This window comes from Sander lucioperca, chromosome 17 (assembly GCF_008315115.2).
Source record: "Sander lucioperca isolate FBNREF2018 chromosome 17, SLUC_FBN_1.2, whole genome shotgun sequence".
NCBI classification, from domain to species: Eukaryota; Metazoa; Chordata; class Actinopteri; order Perciformes; family Percidae; genus Sander; species Sander lucioperca.
In genome coordinates this window covers 9,436,217-9,456,835 of record NC_050189.1, presented here as the reverse complement: position 1 = coordinate 9,456,835, position 20,619 = coordinate 9,436,217, and the positions used below count along the sequence as shown (strand labels likewise).

Genomic DNA, 20,619 nt, shown 5'->3' with positions numbered 1-20,619 from the left:
ACTGTGCCACATGTATGTTTTAACATTAAAACATAATTTATAAAATCATGACAACAATTATTAGGCTATTTTAATAGCTTAGTATTATATGCAAAAAGGTATGCATAAAGGCTTTAGGCTGCCCTACACGTTACTGTAGGCCCAGTTTAATATGCAACTTCATTTTATACAGTATATGAAATAGGGGGTCCCTGCTCTGTCTCTTTCAGTTAAGGGTTCCTTAACTTAAAAAACGTTGAAGACCCCTGCTTTAGAGCAATAGGGGAGGGGAAAAATCGATTCAGTATGTATCGTGATTTTTTTTGGCGACAATTCTTAAAATCAATTCTTTTCTTCTCTTCGATATTTTTAATTTATTTTTTACCAATGATTGACCTAAATATTTTCCGTTTAAACCATACCGCAGATGCCGACTACATTGGAATGCAGAAAATGCAGAAAGTACATACACTGACATGTGATGTGCATTCTTTTTAGAAACTAATTCGTTTTTAGAAATGTCTCATGATATATTGTGTCTAGAAGTGTATTATTCAACTTTTGTTTTTGTTAAAGGAAAAGAAAATCGCAATACTCAATACTATCGAATCGCAATACTTCTACAATCGCAATAAATGAAAATCGCAATACAAATCGAATCGGCACCCTTTTGTCCCGATTCGATTCCTTTACGATACATGGGTGTCGATCCCAGCCCTATGGAGCAATCAAGTAAGTAAAATTAAGTTAAACTCAAAAACAAAGCAATGGGAATACATTTAGTTTTGTCTAATTACAGTACAAAAAACCCTGTAACACAACACCACCAGAGCCTGATGTACGAAACACAACTGTTCTGAAGAGTGTGAATGCATCATTACAAACCCTATGACAGCACTGCATGCCTCTCTTTACCGCTGCTAACATCTCTCCAAAGTTTACACTTACTTTGTTAAGAGACATCTTTTAAAAAAAGAGTTTGATTAAGAGTCATTATCGGTAAATAGCAGTAACTTGCTTTTCTTGAAACATCTGAAAGTACAATAAAAAAAGGCAGATCACTCCGTGTGATTTAAGTCACATAATTCAAGAAAAAAAGGGCTTTTCAGAGGAAACATCATCTCCCAACTGGCAGTATTGTAACATCTGAGGGACATTTGTTAAAATAGAGTTCATTAAATCCACTGAAGCACTTGTCATAATGTTCATCCCAGACACAGAAACACAGAAATACTATATATACATACATAAAAACATGCGGACGGGTGAAGTTGCCTTTGCGTCTGCGTTTTTAGGACACTTTTCAATTTACAGTGTAAATGTGTCTAATGTGTAGACTGGTTCTCTTTATTTAGTTCACGTACGTGATGTTCATTCATAACGTTAATCTACCTCAGTATCCTTAAGTCTTCTTGTAGTTGATTTAATAAAAACCAGAACATTTCCCCCCTGTTTTTACATATTCACACACCACCCAAAAAAAAACCGAGGTCTGACACAAACTGTGGATTTGGAGAATCCTTACACCACTACTAGCCACATGTCCAGCTTTTAAAATAGAGGTCTAGAGACATGTTCTGTCAGTTAAAAGGCAGCTCAGGGTTTGGCTCAGGGTTTGAAACATGAGCCGTCAAAAAGTTGCCATCCAAAAATTATTTGGAACGAGCTTCCATTGTTGGCTTTAACAGCGTCTAACTGTAAATATGGAAGTAACAAACCAGATACAGAAGTGTGGGGAAAAGTAGCTGTTGGTTTACCTTCAATCAGCTTTGGTTCACCGCTGCAAACATATTACTGTTCGTACAGCAGCAAATCAGTATGGAAAGGCAACTTCACCCGTCACATAAAAATCCACAGTTATTGGTAGAGTTAACTCCACGGAATAGTTAGAAACAATAAATAAGTTAAGAATCGTCCCTTTACTGAGATTTAGCAGAATACTGACAAGTGTACTCCGTGTGTGTGTGTGTGTGTGTGTGTGTGTGTGTGTATGTGTGATTTGATGGGGAACGAATGACACAAAATATTACTTTCCTCTCCAAGGTTAAAAATATAATTATTTAAAGACAGACAGTAAACTATACATGTCCCCTTTTTAAATCTCAAATCACAGCCTGTTTGTGTGTGTGTGTGTGTGTGTGTGTGTGTGTGTGTGTGTGTAAATCTGTAGGTTTAGTTAAGTTACTTAGCACATCAAACTTCTTCAAAAACACAGTAATGAGAGAAAAAAAAAAGCAAACACAAACAGAATCTCTTGTGGGCATTCTCCATTTCCTGTTAGCTTACGAACCCCGAGGCACCACATGAACGCATCTTATTTGTTCCTATTATATCTACTGTACCAGTTTGGTAGTATTAACTCGCAGGATGTAGTGGAGGACAGGTAGGTAGTTTTTGTTTTCCATCTCGTGGAAATTAAATGTTAGTGGATAACATAAATATTGTTAAAGAAATGTGACTTGTTGTCATCGTCTAATCAATAGCTTGAGCTCAAGTGGTTGACTTGAGAACAAAAATAAATAAAAATAATAGAAAATACACTGACCTATTATGTCCTTTGGTGTTTGTATAAATCCCAAGTAACTATTTAAAGCTTGGCTCGAATATTACCTGGGGGAAAAGAATTTAATTCTACTAAAAATAAAAAGAGAATTACAAACAATAATAATTCAGTAACAAACTAGTTTTGGGGCAAATGTATCTTTCACAGTTGAACAACCAAAAGGGCAGTTTGACCTCCTTTAGTAGCTTTTAGTTGATGGTTGAAGGCTAATGCTTGTTCAAGTCAAAAGAACTGACGAGAAAACGTCTGCGAGCATAAATACTGACCAGAAGTCAGCTCCCTCAAACAGAGAATCATAAACAGACTGCACTGGGGTTTGACTGACATGAAGGATACTGAGACGAGTCTTACTGTCCCCTTTCTCACATCTATGCATACATGTTCTTGCATAATGTGTACCATTATTAGCATCACTGGAGTTTCCATTGGACAGTTTTGGTGTCTCATGAAGGCCTAAATGTTATTTCAGAGGCTTTTGGCTCAGACAAGAATGTTTTTCTGGAGAAAACACAGAGGGCCAGATCTAATTAGGCACATTTTGCTGCATTTTAGCATGTGTTGGCAAGGTGTGTTTTTATCCTTATTACCTCCGCCAAGGAGATTATGTTTCAGGTTGGTTGTCTGTCTGTCAGCAGGATAATGGAAAAAAAACTACGGGTGTAGCATGGGCCAATGAAGAACCTATTACATTTTGGGGCGGATCCGAACCACGAGGGAATACAAAAAATATTTGTCACTTTTGTTTACATTACAAGATAGCTGAAGTAATTGTTTTGGAGGATCACTATGTTATTAAATCCACCCATATTATCCCAGTGGCCCCATTTTCTTAGTAAATCTGGCGCGAATGTACAGAATGTGTCAAGTGTATCCAATATCAGCAGCTTTGGTGTAAAACAAAATGCATATCAGCCTTGTTAAACCCACATCAGTCAAACCCCAGTGTTCACAAGGGGCCTCCACAAAATAATGAAACAACGCTGGTAGTTAAACTACAGATCGAGACAAAACAGGGACTGCCGGAGCTCTTCCCTCATGATGGGAGAGAAATTCATGAGTCGGGGGTCTGAGGCTGAACTCTTTTAGGTCCTGGGGGATAAAATCACACACATTTCATTCACTCATTCATTCATTCATTCATTCATTCATTCATTCACCTTGGCCTTCATCCTCCTTCCTCTTCAGCACTCAGGTCCAAAGATAAAGATAAGACATCGTAGTCAGGCCGAAAATTCACTATCTCTCTCTCACACAAAACCTTTCTCTCCATCCTTTTCCCGCCCTCACAGGTCAAAGGTCAGACGTCGTAGTCGGGCAGGGCGGAGTAGATGATGCCGCCGACCGATGGAGGGCTGGAGTGGAGAGGAAGAAGCCAGCAAAAGACCGAACCTGAAAAGAAAAATTAGAAGTTAAAACAGCTAAAACTGCTGGCTATTTTAAAAATAATTAGTTTAAGCGTGTTGTGGTCTTTATTTGTGAGGACAGATAAAGACAGGAAAGGGGGGAGAGAGAGAGAGAGAGAGAGAGAGAGAGAGAGAGAGAGAGGGGGAATGACATGCAGCAAAGGGCCGCGGGTCGGACTCGAACCCGAACCCGGGCCACTGTGTTAAGGACTGAGCCTTAGAACATGGGGCGCACGCTACACCATGTGAGCTTCCAGGGCACCCCACAGCTAGCTACAGATGAAATGATTCCAATAAGAAAAATTTAACTTCCAAAAAGTTAAATTTAATACTTTTTAAGACCTTTTGAATACCACCTAGGATGAAACTGAATGCCAACGTTACAGCCATGTGATGGATTTTAAGCCTGAGAAAAGAGTTAGTTACCAGGTAACGTTAATACAACATTTTTGTGAAGTGTGTTTGTACTCTAATCGCATAAAATGAATGAAATATTTGTCGCATTTAGAGCTCTTATGCTATGAAACTAAAAACACAAAATAAATTTAATTTAAACGTGACCCACACAAAATATTTATTTATGACGTTACAGCATTTATTTAATCCTACGAAAGGACAGGAAAAAAGGAATTGTAATAATTTTAAGGCCTTATTCATTAGAATATTAAATGTAAGACTATTTGAATTCTTTTAAAACCCCGCGGGTACAATGTGGTTTGAAAACGTCATGAATAGTCTGATGAAGATAGGCCTTAGTGGAACATAGTAAACTGTAGATGGTAAACACAGACCCACCTCGTCCGAAAACCTCCCGCAGCAGAGCGAGCTTTGGTTTGCGGGTGTGTGGAGGGTGGTGAGGCAGCTGAGAGGAGGCGGAGGAGGAAGAGGAGGACGCTGAAGAGCCTCTGTCCTTGATCATCAGCCTGTTCCTCATCTGCTCTATGGGAGTCTCGTCTGTGATTATGGAGACCAACTGGAGCGAGACATAGAGAGGAGAGAAAGTATCAGAGAACTGTGTTTCTGTAGGAGAGCAGAGTGTCAAACACACACATATAGACAGATGGATAGATGGACTTTATTAATCCCAACCTGGGAAATGACTCTGTTACAATAGCAAGTTACAAGGACATACACACATACTCACTCACACACAGACAGAAAACCCAAGAAATATACTAGAAATAATAAGTAAAATACAAAAATGTAAAAGAAAATAAATCCTTGTGGTTTTCTTTTCTATCATTATTTTTTTCTGTTTCTCTCTTATCCTTTGTACCAGGATCCTGTAAATCATATAACAAAAGAGAAATTCTACATTGTATTTTAACCTGTTGGCCTCAATAAAGATAAAATTAAAAAAAAAAAGAAATAATAAGTAACATCAAATTATAGCTGCTCCACAGCGATGGTCGGGGGAGAGCATTTTAAGGAGGAAAAGGAAAAAGCGGTGAATGGAGAAGAGGAGAAAAATGGCAAATACATGAGCCTTCTGACAGCAGATGTGCCAAACATTCCTGCTCATCACGTTGATTATGCCCAAGGAACAGGCCTACTGTTGAAGCGAGGGTTGATGAGCGGTGTGTCGGGGATTTGAGCTACAGCTCCTCTGAGAAACCTGTGTCTCCAATCCCCACAGCATAACGCTAGGGTACACAGTGGCATGTTAACCTAGGACACCAACTCATGAGCTGATCATTTCAGACGGGTGTGTTGATGCTCAGAAGCATCTAAAACACGCAGGGAAGGTGTCCAAAGCACGATGGCTGATTAGGTATAAGCTGGTCACCTTGTAACTCTTAGGGCTTGAACTCACAACCTTTCGGGTGACATTTCCCTTCATACGTTTAAACTTCTTTTTCTCCTCATTCAGAACACAAGATAAAATAAGAGATCACTTGCAAAAAGGAATGTGCAAAATAATCGTTTTTCTCGATTGCTCTGTTTTTGTGATCGTGACTGTGTGTGTGTGTGTGTGTGTGTGTGTGTGTGTGTGTGTGTGTGTGTGTGTGAACAGACATTGTACCTGATCGTAGAAGATGACCATGACAAACACACCAAACAACACCGACTCCACCAGGAGGATGATGTAGTGAGCGCTACGAGATGGAAAGGGAGAGAATCAGAATCACTGACAAAACTAATCTAGCTTTACACTGAAACACCAGAAGACAGCCACGTCGTCCGTTTATAAATCAGTTTTCACTCCCTAGAGGACTCACACTATCAGGTGCTTGCTGGGCGTCTCCTCTCCTTCTTTCTCTGCGTCTCCTTCTCGCTCGTTCCTTATCCGCCACACCCAGGCCGACACCACCAACACCATGGAGTACAGACTGGCCATGCCTGCACACAACCATACACAACTACAATATCAGCGGCGTTACCTGCAGTAGTAGTTGTGGCAGCAGCAGAGCTGGAAGAAGTATTCAGATCCCCGACTGAAGTAAAAGTACTAATATCACACTGTGAAAATACTAAAAGTCACGCTTTTAAAACCCTAGGGCCCTATCTTGCACCCGGCGCAGCGCAAAGCCCGACGCAAGGGTCTTTGCTAGTTTAAGACTCAGTTGTCAATTTCCCGTCCAGCGCCCACGTCGTTTAAATAGCAAATGGACCTGCGCCCATGTTTGTGCCCATGGGCGTGCTGGTCTTACAGGGAGGTGTGTTCAGGTGCATTCTGGGCATGCTGGTCTTACAGGGAGGTGTGTTCAGGTGCATTCTTGGAGTATTACTATCTTGAGGCAGCGGAAAATGATCGCGCCATTGACCAACAAAAACCTGGTCTAAAGTCAATAACGCAGCATTTCATTGTTATTTTAACAGTGCATTAGTAAAATGCGCCTAGGCTCGTGCACAGCGCGCACACTATGCTTGTTACACACACAGGGACGCACAGAGGCACACAAACATGCAAAGGATTTAAAATAAAAATATTACAATGTGAAATAGTATTGCAACGTGTCTGCTCGCGCGCTTTCACTTCACTTCAGATCAGTTTCTTCTCCTGAAAATCTCTCCTTCCTGCTTAGCAAATCCTCCATCATAATAGCAATGCGCCAAGGTACAAATGCGCCTGGCTTTTAAAGGGAATGGGAGATGACACTCTGACTGGTTTATTGCATGTTACGCCCAAAACACACCTATGAGGACACTAAGTACAACCCTTTGAACCATGCGCTTGGCGCACGGACCCTTTTTTCCGCCATTCAACTAGCAGAAGTGGATTCGTACATGCCCTAAACGCGCCAGGCGCTTCACGCCGTGCGCTTACATCGTTAAAATAGGGCCCTTATGAATTGTTTGAGCACCACTAACAGTGTTTTCCCTCGGTTTGTGGAAGACTCAGGTGCGCGTATTTGGCGGGGGATTTAGGCGTACTTCCTCAAGAAAATGTTACCCTTTTCAATAAAAAAAAAAAAAAAAAAAATGCAATCCCCCCCCCCCCCTCTTTGTGGGATTTTGTCTCTTTGTTGTCTCTTTTTGGTCATTTGTGTTTCCTGTGGGGATGTTTTGGGTCTCTGTGGTCATGTGGTGTCTCTTTGTACTTGGTTTGTGTCCCTTTGTAGTAGTTTTGCGTCTCTCGCATATCATTTTGGACAGTTCCAAAAAGATCTATCTACCCTATCTGTGTCTAAAACGTTGGAAAAACTGGAGCAGATAATCAATAAATAACACTCTAAAAGCGCAAAGACAAAACTTAAAGCTAAAGAAGTCCGACTACAATCATTAGATCTGAGAAAAGTCTTTTAGTGACATTCATTTTGCTTGGTTGGGGTGCTGCACCTAAACCTTATAAGGGCAGGGAAAACCCTGACTAATGTAACAAATAGATGTAGTAAAGTGTATGTACTCACTGGTGTAGAAGAGAAACTGGATGAAATATTTCTGGTTCAGCTCTCCGACACAGTTGTTGATCCTGAGACACACAAATTACAAAAACGGATGAGAAGACGTTGAGGAGGTCTGAGCTGTGACAGAGATGCGAGAGGAGAAGAGGAGAGTGTGAGCCGGAGAGGATGGAGGGATGTGTGTGTTCTCTCACCAGGGACAGTGATGGTCCATGCGGCGTATACACCTCTGGCAGACGCGGCAGTGATGCGCTCTGGGAGGTCTGTAGGTTTCACAGCGACTGCACACCGTCCAGCCTTCGCAGCCCTGGGAAACAGCAGGACCACGGGTACAATTCAACCACCAATAATCCAGCTTCAGCTCCAAGGGGGAAATGTTTTCACACACAGAATGCACACAGACTCAAACACGACATGACAAAACCTACCTTGCATAAAATATAATGTACAGCACACAAGAGTTCTGGAACATCGCGCAGATACACAATTAAAATCACCTTTTCAATTTTGACACACTTTTTTACATCCAAGACAGGTTATAAGTATACTTTCTCTCCTTGAAATACTTTTTTTTTTAAGAGCAATAATCTCTGGCATTGAAACAGCTGTAACCACTGCATGTCATCCGCTGAGAAACAAAATCAATCCCTTGTAGGGCTGCACAATATATCGGTTTTTTTTTTAATTGTCATCGCAATATCAACTGCCGCAATATCAACTGCCGCAATATACACATGGCGAAAGGCCGCGACATATTTCTTCAGATTTCTTGTGTTAGTTGAAAGAAAATATCAGTAGATAACTGCACTTTAAAATGTCATTCTGGTTTTTTTTTTTAGTGCTGCCTTTTATATTCAATTCAATGTTCAATACAAGAATGTTGGAAATGATTTCGTTTCATTTGGTGTTTTTTTATCGCAAGTAATATTGCGATATTCAACAACGTTATCGCATATTTCCCTCACAGCGTGCAGCCCTAATCCTTTGCACCGTGATGTTGGATTATTTGAGATTTCTGTTGTCCTGCTCTTCAACTTTGTAACATTGTGGTGTCGCATTTGATTCTGCAGCAGTAGTTCTGCAGATTTTAGCCTTCTCTTGGCCCTACCCATAGCTTTGGAGTGCCCTCGACTGGGTAGTGGTCCTTCAGAACGGAGCCACAAGGGGTACGGGCTGAAATCTTTACCTAAGAAATGGGATCAGATATCAAATGAGCGGGGAAATGCAGAACGTTTGCTGCTGGATTATTTTTCACGATTCTTACACGGGACATGGAAGTAACTAGAGCTCCTGTCCGAACACTGTACAAGCTACCTGTTCTCCATCATTCATGCGCTGTTTTGCACACCCTTAATCCATTATCTCTGTCATGCCCCATTGCATATTTGCTCAGATACACATCATCACCTGCACTGCTATCATATCATATCTGTTTACGCTCTTTTGCAGTATTCATCTGCCCTGGCATGCTCAACAAATAAAAAGTTATTCCTCCCACCTTTGTTGTCATACAATTTTTGTCCATCTACTGATCTACATCACTATCTAGACCACAATCTGTGGTCTAGAACTGTATATTGACTCTTTACTACTTTTCAGCTTTTATATAGTCTGTCTATTCATGCATATTGTGTTATTACTGATCTTCATCACTACGTAGACTTCTATTTGCACTAATTTTATATTGACTCTTTACTACATTCAGCATTCATATAGACTGTCTTCTCATGTTTACTGTGTTACTACTGATCTACATCACTAACTAGACCACAACTTGCACTAACTGTATTTTGACTCTTCACTACATCTCAGCAGTGATATAGACTGTCTATTCATGTATATTGTGTTATTACCATATCACTTTCGCATATCCATTGACTTACTTACACCTCACTTTGCGGCGGCTTTGTAATGCCTACTTAATCTGCACTTTATTGTATTCTGTATTTTTGTACTGTATTGAATGTGAAACTGTATGTTGTCTTGCACGCTTATGCTTTTGTTGGCCAGGTCGCCGTTGCAAATGAGAACCTGTTCTCAATAGCCTATCTGGTTAAATAAAGGCTAAATAAAAAATTTAAAAATTACTGACACTCACAAGTCGTCGTTTACATAAAGCTTTAGTGACATTGTGAGTAGCAATTTTTTTCTGAAATGCCTGTTGTAACGACCCAATTAAATAGTTATTCCTTTGCATCTACATTAAACTACGACGGAGCATTAGGGCCACATCAAAGAAAAAAAAAATAATAATATATTTTGCATTTCGAGAATAAAGTCGAAATGTCGAGAATAAAGTCAATATGACGATAATAAAGTTGAAATACTTTTTCGAGAATAAAGTTGAAATACTTTTTCGAGAATAAAGTCGAAATGTCGAGAATAAAGTCAACATGACGAGAATAAAGTTGAACTATACCATTTCGAGAATAATGTTGAAATGTCGAGAATAAATTCAACTCTTTTATCACTTAATAGAGCGACTGTCCGCCATGCCAGCTGCCATGTAGGAAACATCATAGATATGGGTTACGTCCTTGGAGTGCCGCGCTCGCCTGAGCTCCACTCCATCAGGATCAGACAAATCAATTGTCTTATTGTGTCTTGTGATACAACATATGCGTAGGTGTAACCATCGATACCCTCGCATCTGTCCATTACAAGCTATTTCAGTTGGCCACCTCTTCCAAGTTTGTGTGGTTTCTCCTTCTGAACAGACGCAATTTTCGGCACAATCTCTTCAAATTCCTAATACTTATCATCATACTGTGTTTATGTGCTAAAAGAGAAAGAGTTCATGCATTTTGTAGAATACTATAGGGTCCGTGATAGGTAATATAGCTAGTAGTTTGGTTTATTCTCAAAAGTCCGACTTGATTCTTGAAATATCAAGTTTTTTCTCGTCATGTTGACTTTATTCTCGACATTTCGACTTTATTCTCGAAAAAGTATTTCAACTTTATTCTCGTCATGTTGACTTTATTCTCGACATTTCGACTTTATTCTCGACATTTCGACTTTATTCTCAAAATGCAAAATAAATAACACATCTTCCTCCTTAATTTTTTTCCCTTGATGTGGCCCTAATCCGTCGTATTAAACTACCGTAAAACACTCCAATGGATTTTTATAATGTTTGCATGATTATTTGCGAAGATAGGCTATATTTATATATTTTTTTTTTATTTATTTAGAATTTGTTTACAAGGAAAAGCCTTATTGAGATCAAAAATCTCCTTTACAAGACTTTCCTGGCCAAGACAGCAAGTCCGCTGTTGGATACAGAGAGCAAGAGTAAGCCTGCGACAGCGCACAAAATGGAGAGGTTTGAGCCACATGATGTCAATAAAATAGGGAAAAATATCCATCACAATTTCCCAGAAATCAAGTCGATGTCTTCATATTGCTTGTTTTGCTTGACCAATATCCAAAAATCCAAAAGATGTTCAGTTTACATAGATGTAAAACAGAGAAAAAGCAGCAAAGCCTCACATTTTAACATTTGGCATTTTGGTTTGAGTTAAATGCCTGAAACGAGTAATCGGATATCAGAATAGGTTGTTATTTCATAGTTTTCTGTTCATCCACTGATTCTTTCAGCACAACGTGTTGTAAAATTGTACCTATGTATTTTACAACACCTGTCTACCGACATTATCAACCCAGAACAACAGAAAACGTTTTGGTGCCAGTTTGTACGATCATCATGTTTGAACCCACAGGAGGTAAAGAAAAGACAGAATCAGGATATAAACTGTTTCCTCTGGACAGCCGGCACTAGGCACTAAGTGCCACCCAAGAGGATTGGTACTGGTTTAAAGAAATGCCGATAAACCAGAGCACGTTTTTCTCCCATCCCGGAATACTGTGTGGACTAGCCAGACCCTCCTTTGCAGCGCTGTGGAGGAAGGTCTGGCAATGCGAGACTATGCAACACTTCACAGACATCTGTCATTAAGCATAAGTACATACTTACAAGCCCAACAGCAGACATAAGTACAGCTGCTCAGACGTAAATACGGAGTCACAATGAGATAAATACAGAGTTGTTAATAATATACTTATAATCAGAGAGAAGCTCTCTATTATTAGTCTTCAGCTCCCTGTTTAATTCCCGACAAAAATACAGGCTGGAAAAATCCACTTTAATTCTTAGATGAAAAACTCCAACGTATCTGACACGTAGTTCTGTGTTGTCGTATACTGAAGGTTCCTTAACAAAGTATGAACAATTCATACTTGCCTGAGCAGTAGAACAAAAGACCGAACTTTGTGTAATTAGTAAGATTAGGAGGATTAGAAGGATTTTAACTTTGCGACTCACCCGGTCATTCATCCGAGACGACTGGGAGCGAAGGTCTGAGAAGTCTATGGCGGTCTCAGGAAGAGGCACAATACCTGGACGACACACAAACACACATTAAACACAAAGGTTGAATGAAGCGGCTTAGTTTTTGGGGTTCTTTTCCTGAGCGTTTCTCCCATTTCCTACAGTGGATTAAAAAACGCTGCAGGTAGCAGCACACAATAAACAATCACCGTTTCCAGGGGACACTGAAAAGTGATGCACACAGCTGAGTGTTTTTCTCAATTTGCATGGTTTTCCCTCCTGACCAGGGGCGATTCTAGGATCAGAGCTTTGGGGGGGGGGGGGGCTCAGCTCCTAATGAGAATGTGACACGGATACAGTGCCTTGCAAAAGTGTTAATCCCCCCTCCTCCCCCCCTGCTAAATCAGTAATTTCACTGGAAACAATGAATATATTTATTTATTATTATAACAGAGCATAAATGCAAAAATATTGAACATATGAATAAACTACGAAAGTCCCCGTATGGACTACCAGAATCAAATGAAATGATAATGAGGTGTAAACAATATATAAATTAAAAATCCACAATCCTTGTGCATATGCATTACAGGTGCATAGCATTGGTGACAGCAACACAGGATGTTAAACCTGTTTCTTTGAACCTGTAATTGTTCTTGTCCCTCTGTCACTAATAGACAAGTTCACAAGCCCTCACTTTAAACACTAAAATAGAGCTTCTTGACATTTCCTTGTTTGTTTTAGGATTGATTTTAAGATCTTATTTATGACTTTTAAGTGTATTCCTGACCTGGCTCCAGATTTTATTTTAGACCTTTTAATCCCAAATGATAAACCTTTGTGTACTTTGAGATCCACAAGCAGAAGTCTTCTGTCTCTTCCAGAGCCTAGACTGAAAACTTAAGAGGACAGAGCTTTTGCATTCTGGGCCCTGAGGATCTGGAACCACCTTCCAGATCGAGGAAATAAAAGCTGTCTGAGTCAGTGAAAACAAACTTTTTTTTAATTTCTTGCGATTTGATTTATGTTTTCTGACATTAAGTTCATTTTACCCTGTGAGTTTAAGTTTGTGATCTCTTTGTATTTTAAATGTGTTCTGTTTTTTATTGTAAAAGACTTTGTAAATCTGCTGTGACAAACAAACACACACACACACACACACACACACACACACACACACACACACACACACACACACACACAGTTTTTATTGTAAAGCACTTTGTAAGTCTGTTGTGAAAGGTGACACACACATCCACACAGACAGACAGACAGACAGACAGACAGACAGACAGACAGACAGACAGACAGTTTTTATTATAAAGCACTTTGTAAGTCTGTTGTGAAAGGTGACACACACACACACACACACACACACACACACACACACACACACACACACACACACACACACACTTACTGACCAGGGTCGGAGAAGACAGCCTTGGAGTGGCAGGCCAGCAGCAGCAGCAGAATCAGGTTGAACACTGCTCCGTGTAGCGTGCGCCACACACTATCGGAGAGTTGGAAAAGGAGACTTAATGCACAAAACAGCTGGTTTATTACCGTGAAAAAACACAATATGTTGTGTTATCGATTCTTCCGTTATGTGTGAGGCTGCAACTGATCACTTAACCTGCCAGAAAGAAGCGAAACGTGCATCTTAAGTGTGAGATTTTGTCCAACAATTATATAAAAACAGAAATAACTGCAAATTGGAGAAGCAATTATTGTCACTTTTGGTCAGAAAAAAAAGAAGATTAAAATGACGTGCTTCATGATGGAATAAAGTGTAAAGAAAACACAGTGAGGAATGAAACAATAACTACACATATAACTAATTACAGGGGGAAAATGTGCACATGTGGAACTAATAACGCTGTTAATTGCTGCATGGCGTTAACAGTAATGGCTACAACAGAGGCATCGTTAATGTAACAAGTACCACCTGTGCTTTTCCTGCTACATCCTTGTCCACTAAATACAACACAATGCAGAGTTAGACCCCCGGCCACGGCGAAAATAATCATTTAGGGAAACAGAACTTGTGAAAATAGAAACACAACAGCTAACTAACTACATTTAGAGAATGGGGGAAGAGGCTGTAAAGAGTCCACTGAGTGGTTGCCTGTGTTATTAAGTAGTAATGCTGCTTTCTTAAGACAATTGACAGGTTATAAATGTGACATTTGATTTGAAGGATTGATTTAAAGCAGTGGTGTCGTCTACGTGATACGCAGGTATATACGCAGTATACCCACTAAGAAAGCTCCAGGATTTCCATATACCCACTTAAAAATGCCCAATGACATGCAACAGCATACTCTCCATTATATTTTTGATATATTTTGAATTGCCATCTGTGTTTTCCTTCTTCATATAGGCTAAATAAAGGTATTTCCACCGTGAATTGGTGCATAAAAGTGTATCCAAATACAGGAAATTAAGTTGTTGATGCTCAAAACTTCCCTGGGGGAGGACACCCAGACCCCCCCCCCCACTATGATATGCCCCCCCCTCCCCCAAAGGCAGATTCTGGCCAATATATACAGTGTTTCCTCTATGTTGATTTTATTTTAATGATCCTGCCGACATAATGCACCCCGTTGGCTGCCGCTCACATTGCAATTTAACAACAAGTAGAACTACTCAGAGTTTATTGGGCCAGTCCAGTTTAACTCCACATACTGTAGTGTTGATGGAGTTTATTGTCAAAACGTAATGTCTTCCGAGTCGACTATTAAACGTCCAGCTCCACCAAAAACGTCACCGCGGGAGATGGCTTTGAAACGCAGACACCAAAATCAAGGTAAGAAATAAATAACTATGGCTAACATTACAAGAAACATAACCAGGCTAGCTAGCTGTTATCGAGCTCACGACGTGACTTTTTGCCCGAAGACAGCGTGGAGAGTGAAACAGGAGACTAGAAAAACGCGTTCAGGTGTGTTGTTAGGATGGCTACAGTAAATCATAGGCTGTTATCTAAAAGATTTTCAGTGTAATGGCTCAATATCTAAATGATTTCGACAATGTGGATGAGGTCGTTATAATTGGATGGCCTGCAGCTTCAAGCACAATTCGTTTGGATGCAAGCGTTACATTTTGGAAGATAGACGGGATTCTGAACAGCGATGCCCGCCCGCCCGCCCGCGCGCGCGCGCGCGCGCACACGCGAACACACACACACACACACACACACACACACACACACACACACACACACACAGCAGAGATGTGTTACAACACGCAGTTTTTTGATACCATTTTCCACATATTCTTGTCTTACTTCCTTCTTTCTACCGACTTTTTTTTTTAGTTTTTACGTTGTTTTTTTAAAAAAGTTTTTGTTGCCTTTTTTCATCAGCATTTAAATGTTTGTCAGTGACATGGCTGTTGTTTGATAAATCTATCGCTGGTCAGGGGGGTACTTGGCTTAAAAACACAATTCAAATGGGGTACATTATTGAAAAAAGTTTGAGAACCACTGCATTAGACTACACCACTGGTTTAAAGTTACTTTGAGCGAAAGTTTGAGTTTTGCCTGTTTATTGGTAATAATAGGGCAGTTGTAAAGCCCATAGTTGCTGTCTGTTATACCCACATATTCCACTGATTAGTTGGATTTTGTTCTGCAATGATCATCAGAATTCATATCAAATGCATTTAGTAACATCATTTCTCTCTCTCTCTCTCTCTCTCTCTCTCTCTCTCTCTCTCTCTCTCTCAATTTAATCAATTCAAATGGGCTTTATTGGCATAAAAGTTTCAATAACAATGTTGCCAAAGCATCGAATTACAATTTGTCCAAATATTCGGACAGTAGGCGCACAATAAACAAGTGTTTCAAAAAGCCCTGGTTATCTTGTATGCAATAGATCCATTATTATTATTATTATTATTGGATTATTATTATTCCGTTTTTGGTCTGAGACTGTGTCACTGTTAACTAAAGAAAAAATGAGCGATAAGTATGATTACTAAAAAAGTATAAATAGTAAAATAATAAAAAATTAATATAATATAGCAGTAGGCTAAAATTTGAATGGAATATATAGTACGTAAAGCACTGTATTACATACATCAGTGATAAACAAACAGAAGCGTCCTGTAACGTGACAGCTGACTGTTTCAGAGCTCAGCCATGATCTCAGCTAGTAAACACATGAAAAACACGGTGTCACCTCAGTACAAAACCGTGACAAACACCACCTAAGTAGACATAAATATGTGTTAGTGTCAGAAAAACAAGTTATGTATGGAAGAACGAAAGCGTGAGGAAGCTGTCGGACTCGTCTGCTGTCAATGAATGGAGACAGAGCAGAGAGGCAGCCGCCATGTCGGTTTTTTTAACGTTTTTAACGACATAAAAACACAAAGTACAGACCTGTCCGTGTAGGCTGGGAGAAGCACATACTGTATGACCACGTAGTCTGCGTAAAACACGCTGAAATAAGTCAAAATCAGACAGATAACACCGCAGGGGTCTCGCTTACAGCGCAGGAACGCCATCTTCTGCCGGGCTCCGCCCCCCTGTCCCCAGCTTCCGGGTGACGTCATGCTGAAACCTGATGCTGCCTTCATGACCGTAGGAAATCATTTTTAAGTAATCCTTAAGGGGCAAGTTAACTAAGTTACATTTGTAAATTTACAGATAATAAATAAATAAAGTAAATTTAATTCAACTAGTGCATTTTATTTATATATTATTAAAGGTGTATTTTTTTAAACATTGCACTGCTACTACTGCTGTTTTCTGGAACTCCTTTTATGTACACAATTTCCTTGTACCTGAAAAATGACAATAAATATCATTCTAATTCTGATATTCATATCCATACCTTTCTATTTACACTATAATTTAACGCACATATTATTACACATATTGTCTATATATTTTTTTCCTTGTTTTGTCCAACAAGCAGTCAAGATTTTTTTCAATTATATAACACAACAGCAACTCTCCCTCTGAGCTTTTCCTGCTGTATCATTGGCCACTATATGGACATGTATGATGTACAGTATATGTATTTAATTTGATCACGTTGCCTTCCAGGACCGTAGGAAATATATTCCATCTTAAAGGGTCAGTTCACTCAAAAGGCATTTGTGTTTGTCTGGTTTAAGTATTGTAAAAGTACATCAACGTTGATGTTAATGTTGTACTTTTTACTCCACTTCATTTGTCTGACAGATTTAGTTACTTTTCAGATGAAAACCATGTATCTCCAGATGTGTTGATGTTGAATGTTTGTGATAAACTGAAGGATGAAGTGTTCCTTTATGTGTTGAGAAGATTCTCCTCCTTCTTAAGCTAAACAAAGTCTTTTAAAAAGCCTCTTGGATCAGCTGGGAAATGCATCGTCACAAAGCTGAAAACAGGGCTATTTTTTTGAAACCATGAAAAAAAAAAGCTACAAACTTATGATGATCTTATAGAATATGATGCATTGCTGTAGATTAAACTAGCCAACAGTATATAAAGGAGTTAACATTAGCACAACCTTAAACATCTACAGCAGGGAACATTTTACTGCACAATACACAATTTTACTAGATAGATTGATAGATATAGACAGACAGACAGACAGACACATAGACACATAGACAGATAGACAGATAGATAGATAGATAGATAGACAGATAGACAGACAGACAGACAGACAGACAGATAGATAGATAGATAGATAGATAGATAGATAGATAGATAGACAGACAGACAGACAGACAGACAGACAGACAGATAGACAGATAGATAGATAGATAGAAAGAAAGAAAGAAAGAAAGAAAGAAAGAAAGAAAGAAAGAAAGAAAGAAAGAAAGAAAGAATCACTGCCAGTATATAAACACCAGGTGGCAGTAGACATCCTCATGTATCATACTGACATGTACACACTCTGTCGCTCCTCCCCTGAAGTAGGCAGTAACCAGCTCGTCATCCTCCTCGTTTGCTCAACACTTTTTGTTGCTGCAGACTCTCACAGGACGCGTGTGTGTGTGTGTGTGTTTGTAATTTCTCCATTTCTTTTTTTACTGCCTTTTCTTATCGGATTCTTCACTTTTACTCCGAAGAAGTGTATCGTTTTGTGGAGTGTGCGGAGTTTATTATTGTCTGGAGGGGGGTGGTAAAGCTCGAAGAGGATATAAAAAGAAGGAACGACTCAAAGAAGTAGAAAAACACACAAACCTGGCGGAGGAAAAGGGCGTTCATACTTCGAAGTAACCATGGAAGTTCCTGGTATGCAGGTAAGCTAGAAGGTGGACGCCGTGGTGGACTTGTTAGGTGTGTTTTTGTTGTTGTCGTCTTACCGAGCGATACTCAACCAGTTTATGAAAAGTGGAGGAAGGCATTGTGCCACCACAGGCCATTTCCGATATGTTTTGAAAGTGATTACCTGTTTATGTGTGATATATGACCTTCAGGTCTCTTAATTCAAACCAACCGTCATCTCTGTCTCCGCACCCAGTTTGAAGAAGAGTCACTGTAGACCTAATATCGCTATAAAAGCTCATAACATGGCACTGTTAGGTGACTTTTCTGTTTGACGCTTCTCTATATTGAATGTGTAGGGAACTTATGGTGTTTGTATCTCTTAAGCTATATCTGTAATACTCCTAAAGTTACTTTAAATTGTACTTTAGTAGGCTGCTCTAAACCTAGTTTATAGTGACACTATGGTGTTAATATGTCTTTAAATATCTGTATCTATAGTGATTTAGGTACACCAAACCGAGTTTATAGTGACACTATGGTTATATCTCTTTAAATATCTCTCTGTTGTATCTGTAGGGTTTATTGTGAATTTATGGTGTTTATATCTCTTAAGATATATCTGTAATACTCCTAAAGTTACTTTAAAGTGACTTTAGCACTCTAAACTGAGTTTATAGTGATTGCATGTTTAAATCTCTTTAAATATCTCTATAGTTTTTCTATAGTGACTTTTAATGTGACTTAAGTACTCCATACTGATTTTATAGTCGCACTGGGTTTTTTACATCTTTTAAAATATCTCTATTGCTTCTATAGTGACTTATAATGTGACTTTGCTACACCAAACTTGAGTTCATAGTCACATTATGATGTTTATAGCTCTTAAGATGTTCCTAAAATACTCATAAAGTGATGTATAACCTGACTTGCATACTCTAAACTGAGTTTATAGTGCATTTCAGAAACAATACTTTATGATATTATAACAATATTCTTGTAGTGACTTATTATTTGTGACTGTGGTACTCCAAACTGAATTTATTGTGACCTTATATTGTTTATATCTTTTAAGGTATACCCATAATATAATTACAGATACTTATAATGTGACTTTGTTACTGTATACTGACTTCATGGTAAAATCTCTCAAGATGTCCCTCCTGTATTCAAATAGTATTCAAATAGTGTCTTACAATGTGACTTTAGTACCCTTAACTGAGTTTATAGTGATTCTAAGTTGTTTAAAATAGTTCATTTATTTCATTTATATAGCACTTTAAAGGAAACAAGTTGTGCACCAAAGTTCTTCACAAAGAAGAAAACGTGTATACAAGCCTGAAACACACAAAGATACACATATATACGTAAATGTGGTGGAAATATAACATTTTAATAGAAACAAGTTAAAACACAAATTGAAACACATTAAATCAGATAAAAACTGAAAAAAGAAACCGGTTTAACACAATTAAAAGCCAGAAAATAACTATGTTATTCCTTTAGTGACTTAAAGTGTGAATTTGGGACTCCATATTGAGTTTACTGTGACTTAATGGTGTTTAAATCGCTTAAGATATTCCTTTATTTGCTTATTATGTGTCTGTGGCAACCCATTCTGACATTATTCTGACATAAAGAGGACGTTTATGTGTGATTGCATCATTGTAATGTTCCCATAGTAACACAGTGTGTCCGTGAGCTTATTATATCCTTATTTATAGCTCTTTATCAGCTATATATGAGTTATATTTGGACTGCCCCTTACAATGTACTAGGTGTGTCTGTGCAGCCTCTAAGATACTCCTTTAATGACCTATTGTGACGTAACATTGTTTAATGTCTTTTATTTTGTGCCATATACCTGGTTTAACATTGGATTTGTGCGATAAGCCAAAAAATATATTCTAGGATTACATTTGTTTTTGCTTATTGAAGGTAAATCCGTAGATAGACTGTGTTTCTGCCACCTCGACAAGGTGTGGGTGAGATATAACCCTCCATGCGGCCTCCTGTTTGGCCGGCTCTCAGGTGTGTCTACCTGTGGGACTGGCTGCCTGGCTGTCAGCGCACTCGCTCTGCCTGCTCTGTTCGTCCCAGGTGGGCGGGGCGGATATGGTGTCGACGGCTGGTGGGTAAATCATCACACACCTGACACCCGGCGGCAGCTGCTACAGCGCCGAGGCTGACACAAATATCTGTTTTACCTGCCAAGAAGACTGGTGAGGCATTGTGGGATGTGTTGTGTAACGCTGAAACAACTTGATAAAGTGACAGTGACAGTTGAT

At 39.2% G+C, this 20,619-nt stretch overlaps 2 protein-coding genes across 2 annotated transcripts in view; one reads left to right on the top strand and one right to left on the bottom strand.

Annotated features, from left to right (window-relative positions):
* Positions 1-607: 607 nt before the first annotated feature.
* Positions 608-16,670, bottom strand: zgc:77880 (zf-DHHC domain-containing protein). Its single transcript, XM_031303998.2, has 9 exons — positions 16,508-16,670; positions 13,545-13,633; positions 12,115-12,188; positions 7,985-8,097; positions 7,797-7,858; positions 6,165-6,285; positions 5,969-6,041; positions 4,741-4,918; positions 608-3,931 (listed from the first exon to the last, which is right to left on the bottom strand). The coding sequence occupies exons 1-9, from the start codon at positions 16,630-16,632 to the stop codon at positions 3,840-3,842; spliced, it is 927 nt and encodes a 308-aa protein (XP_031159858.1). The 5' UTR covers positions 16,633-16,670; the 3' UTR covers positions 608-3,839.
* A 1,442-nt stretch (positions 16,671-18,112) lies between these two features.
* stk26 (serine/threonine protein kinase 26) overlaps positions 18,113-20,619 on the top strand; it is a 28,724-nt gene continuing 26,217 nt past the window's right edge. The window contains exon 1 of the mRNA XM_035994067.1: positions 18,113-18,366. Within this exon, the coding sequence (XP_035849960.1) occupies positions 18,346-18,366 (21 nt within the window). The 5' untranslated portion in view covers positions 18,113-18,345. The remainder of the gene's footprint in view (positions 18,367-20,619) is intronic.

Bases quoted from the DNA above. Each gene is read 5' to 3' on its own strand.
- zgc:77880 (XM_031303998.2), bottom strand. From the start codon at position 16,632: ATGGCGTTCCTGCGCTGTAAGCGAGACCCCTGCGGTGTTATCTGTCTG. The intron at 12,189-13,544 runs GTCAGTAAGTGT...TGTGTCGTCCAG, and splicing joins GGCTGTCTTCTCCGACCCTG to GTATTGTGCCTCTTCCTGAG. The intron at 6,286-7,796 runs GTGAGTACATAC...GGTTGTGTGCAG, and splicing joins CCAGTTTCTCTTCTACACCA to GCATGGCCAGTCTGTACTCC.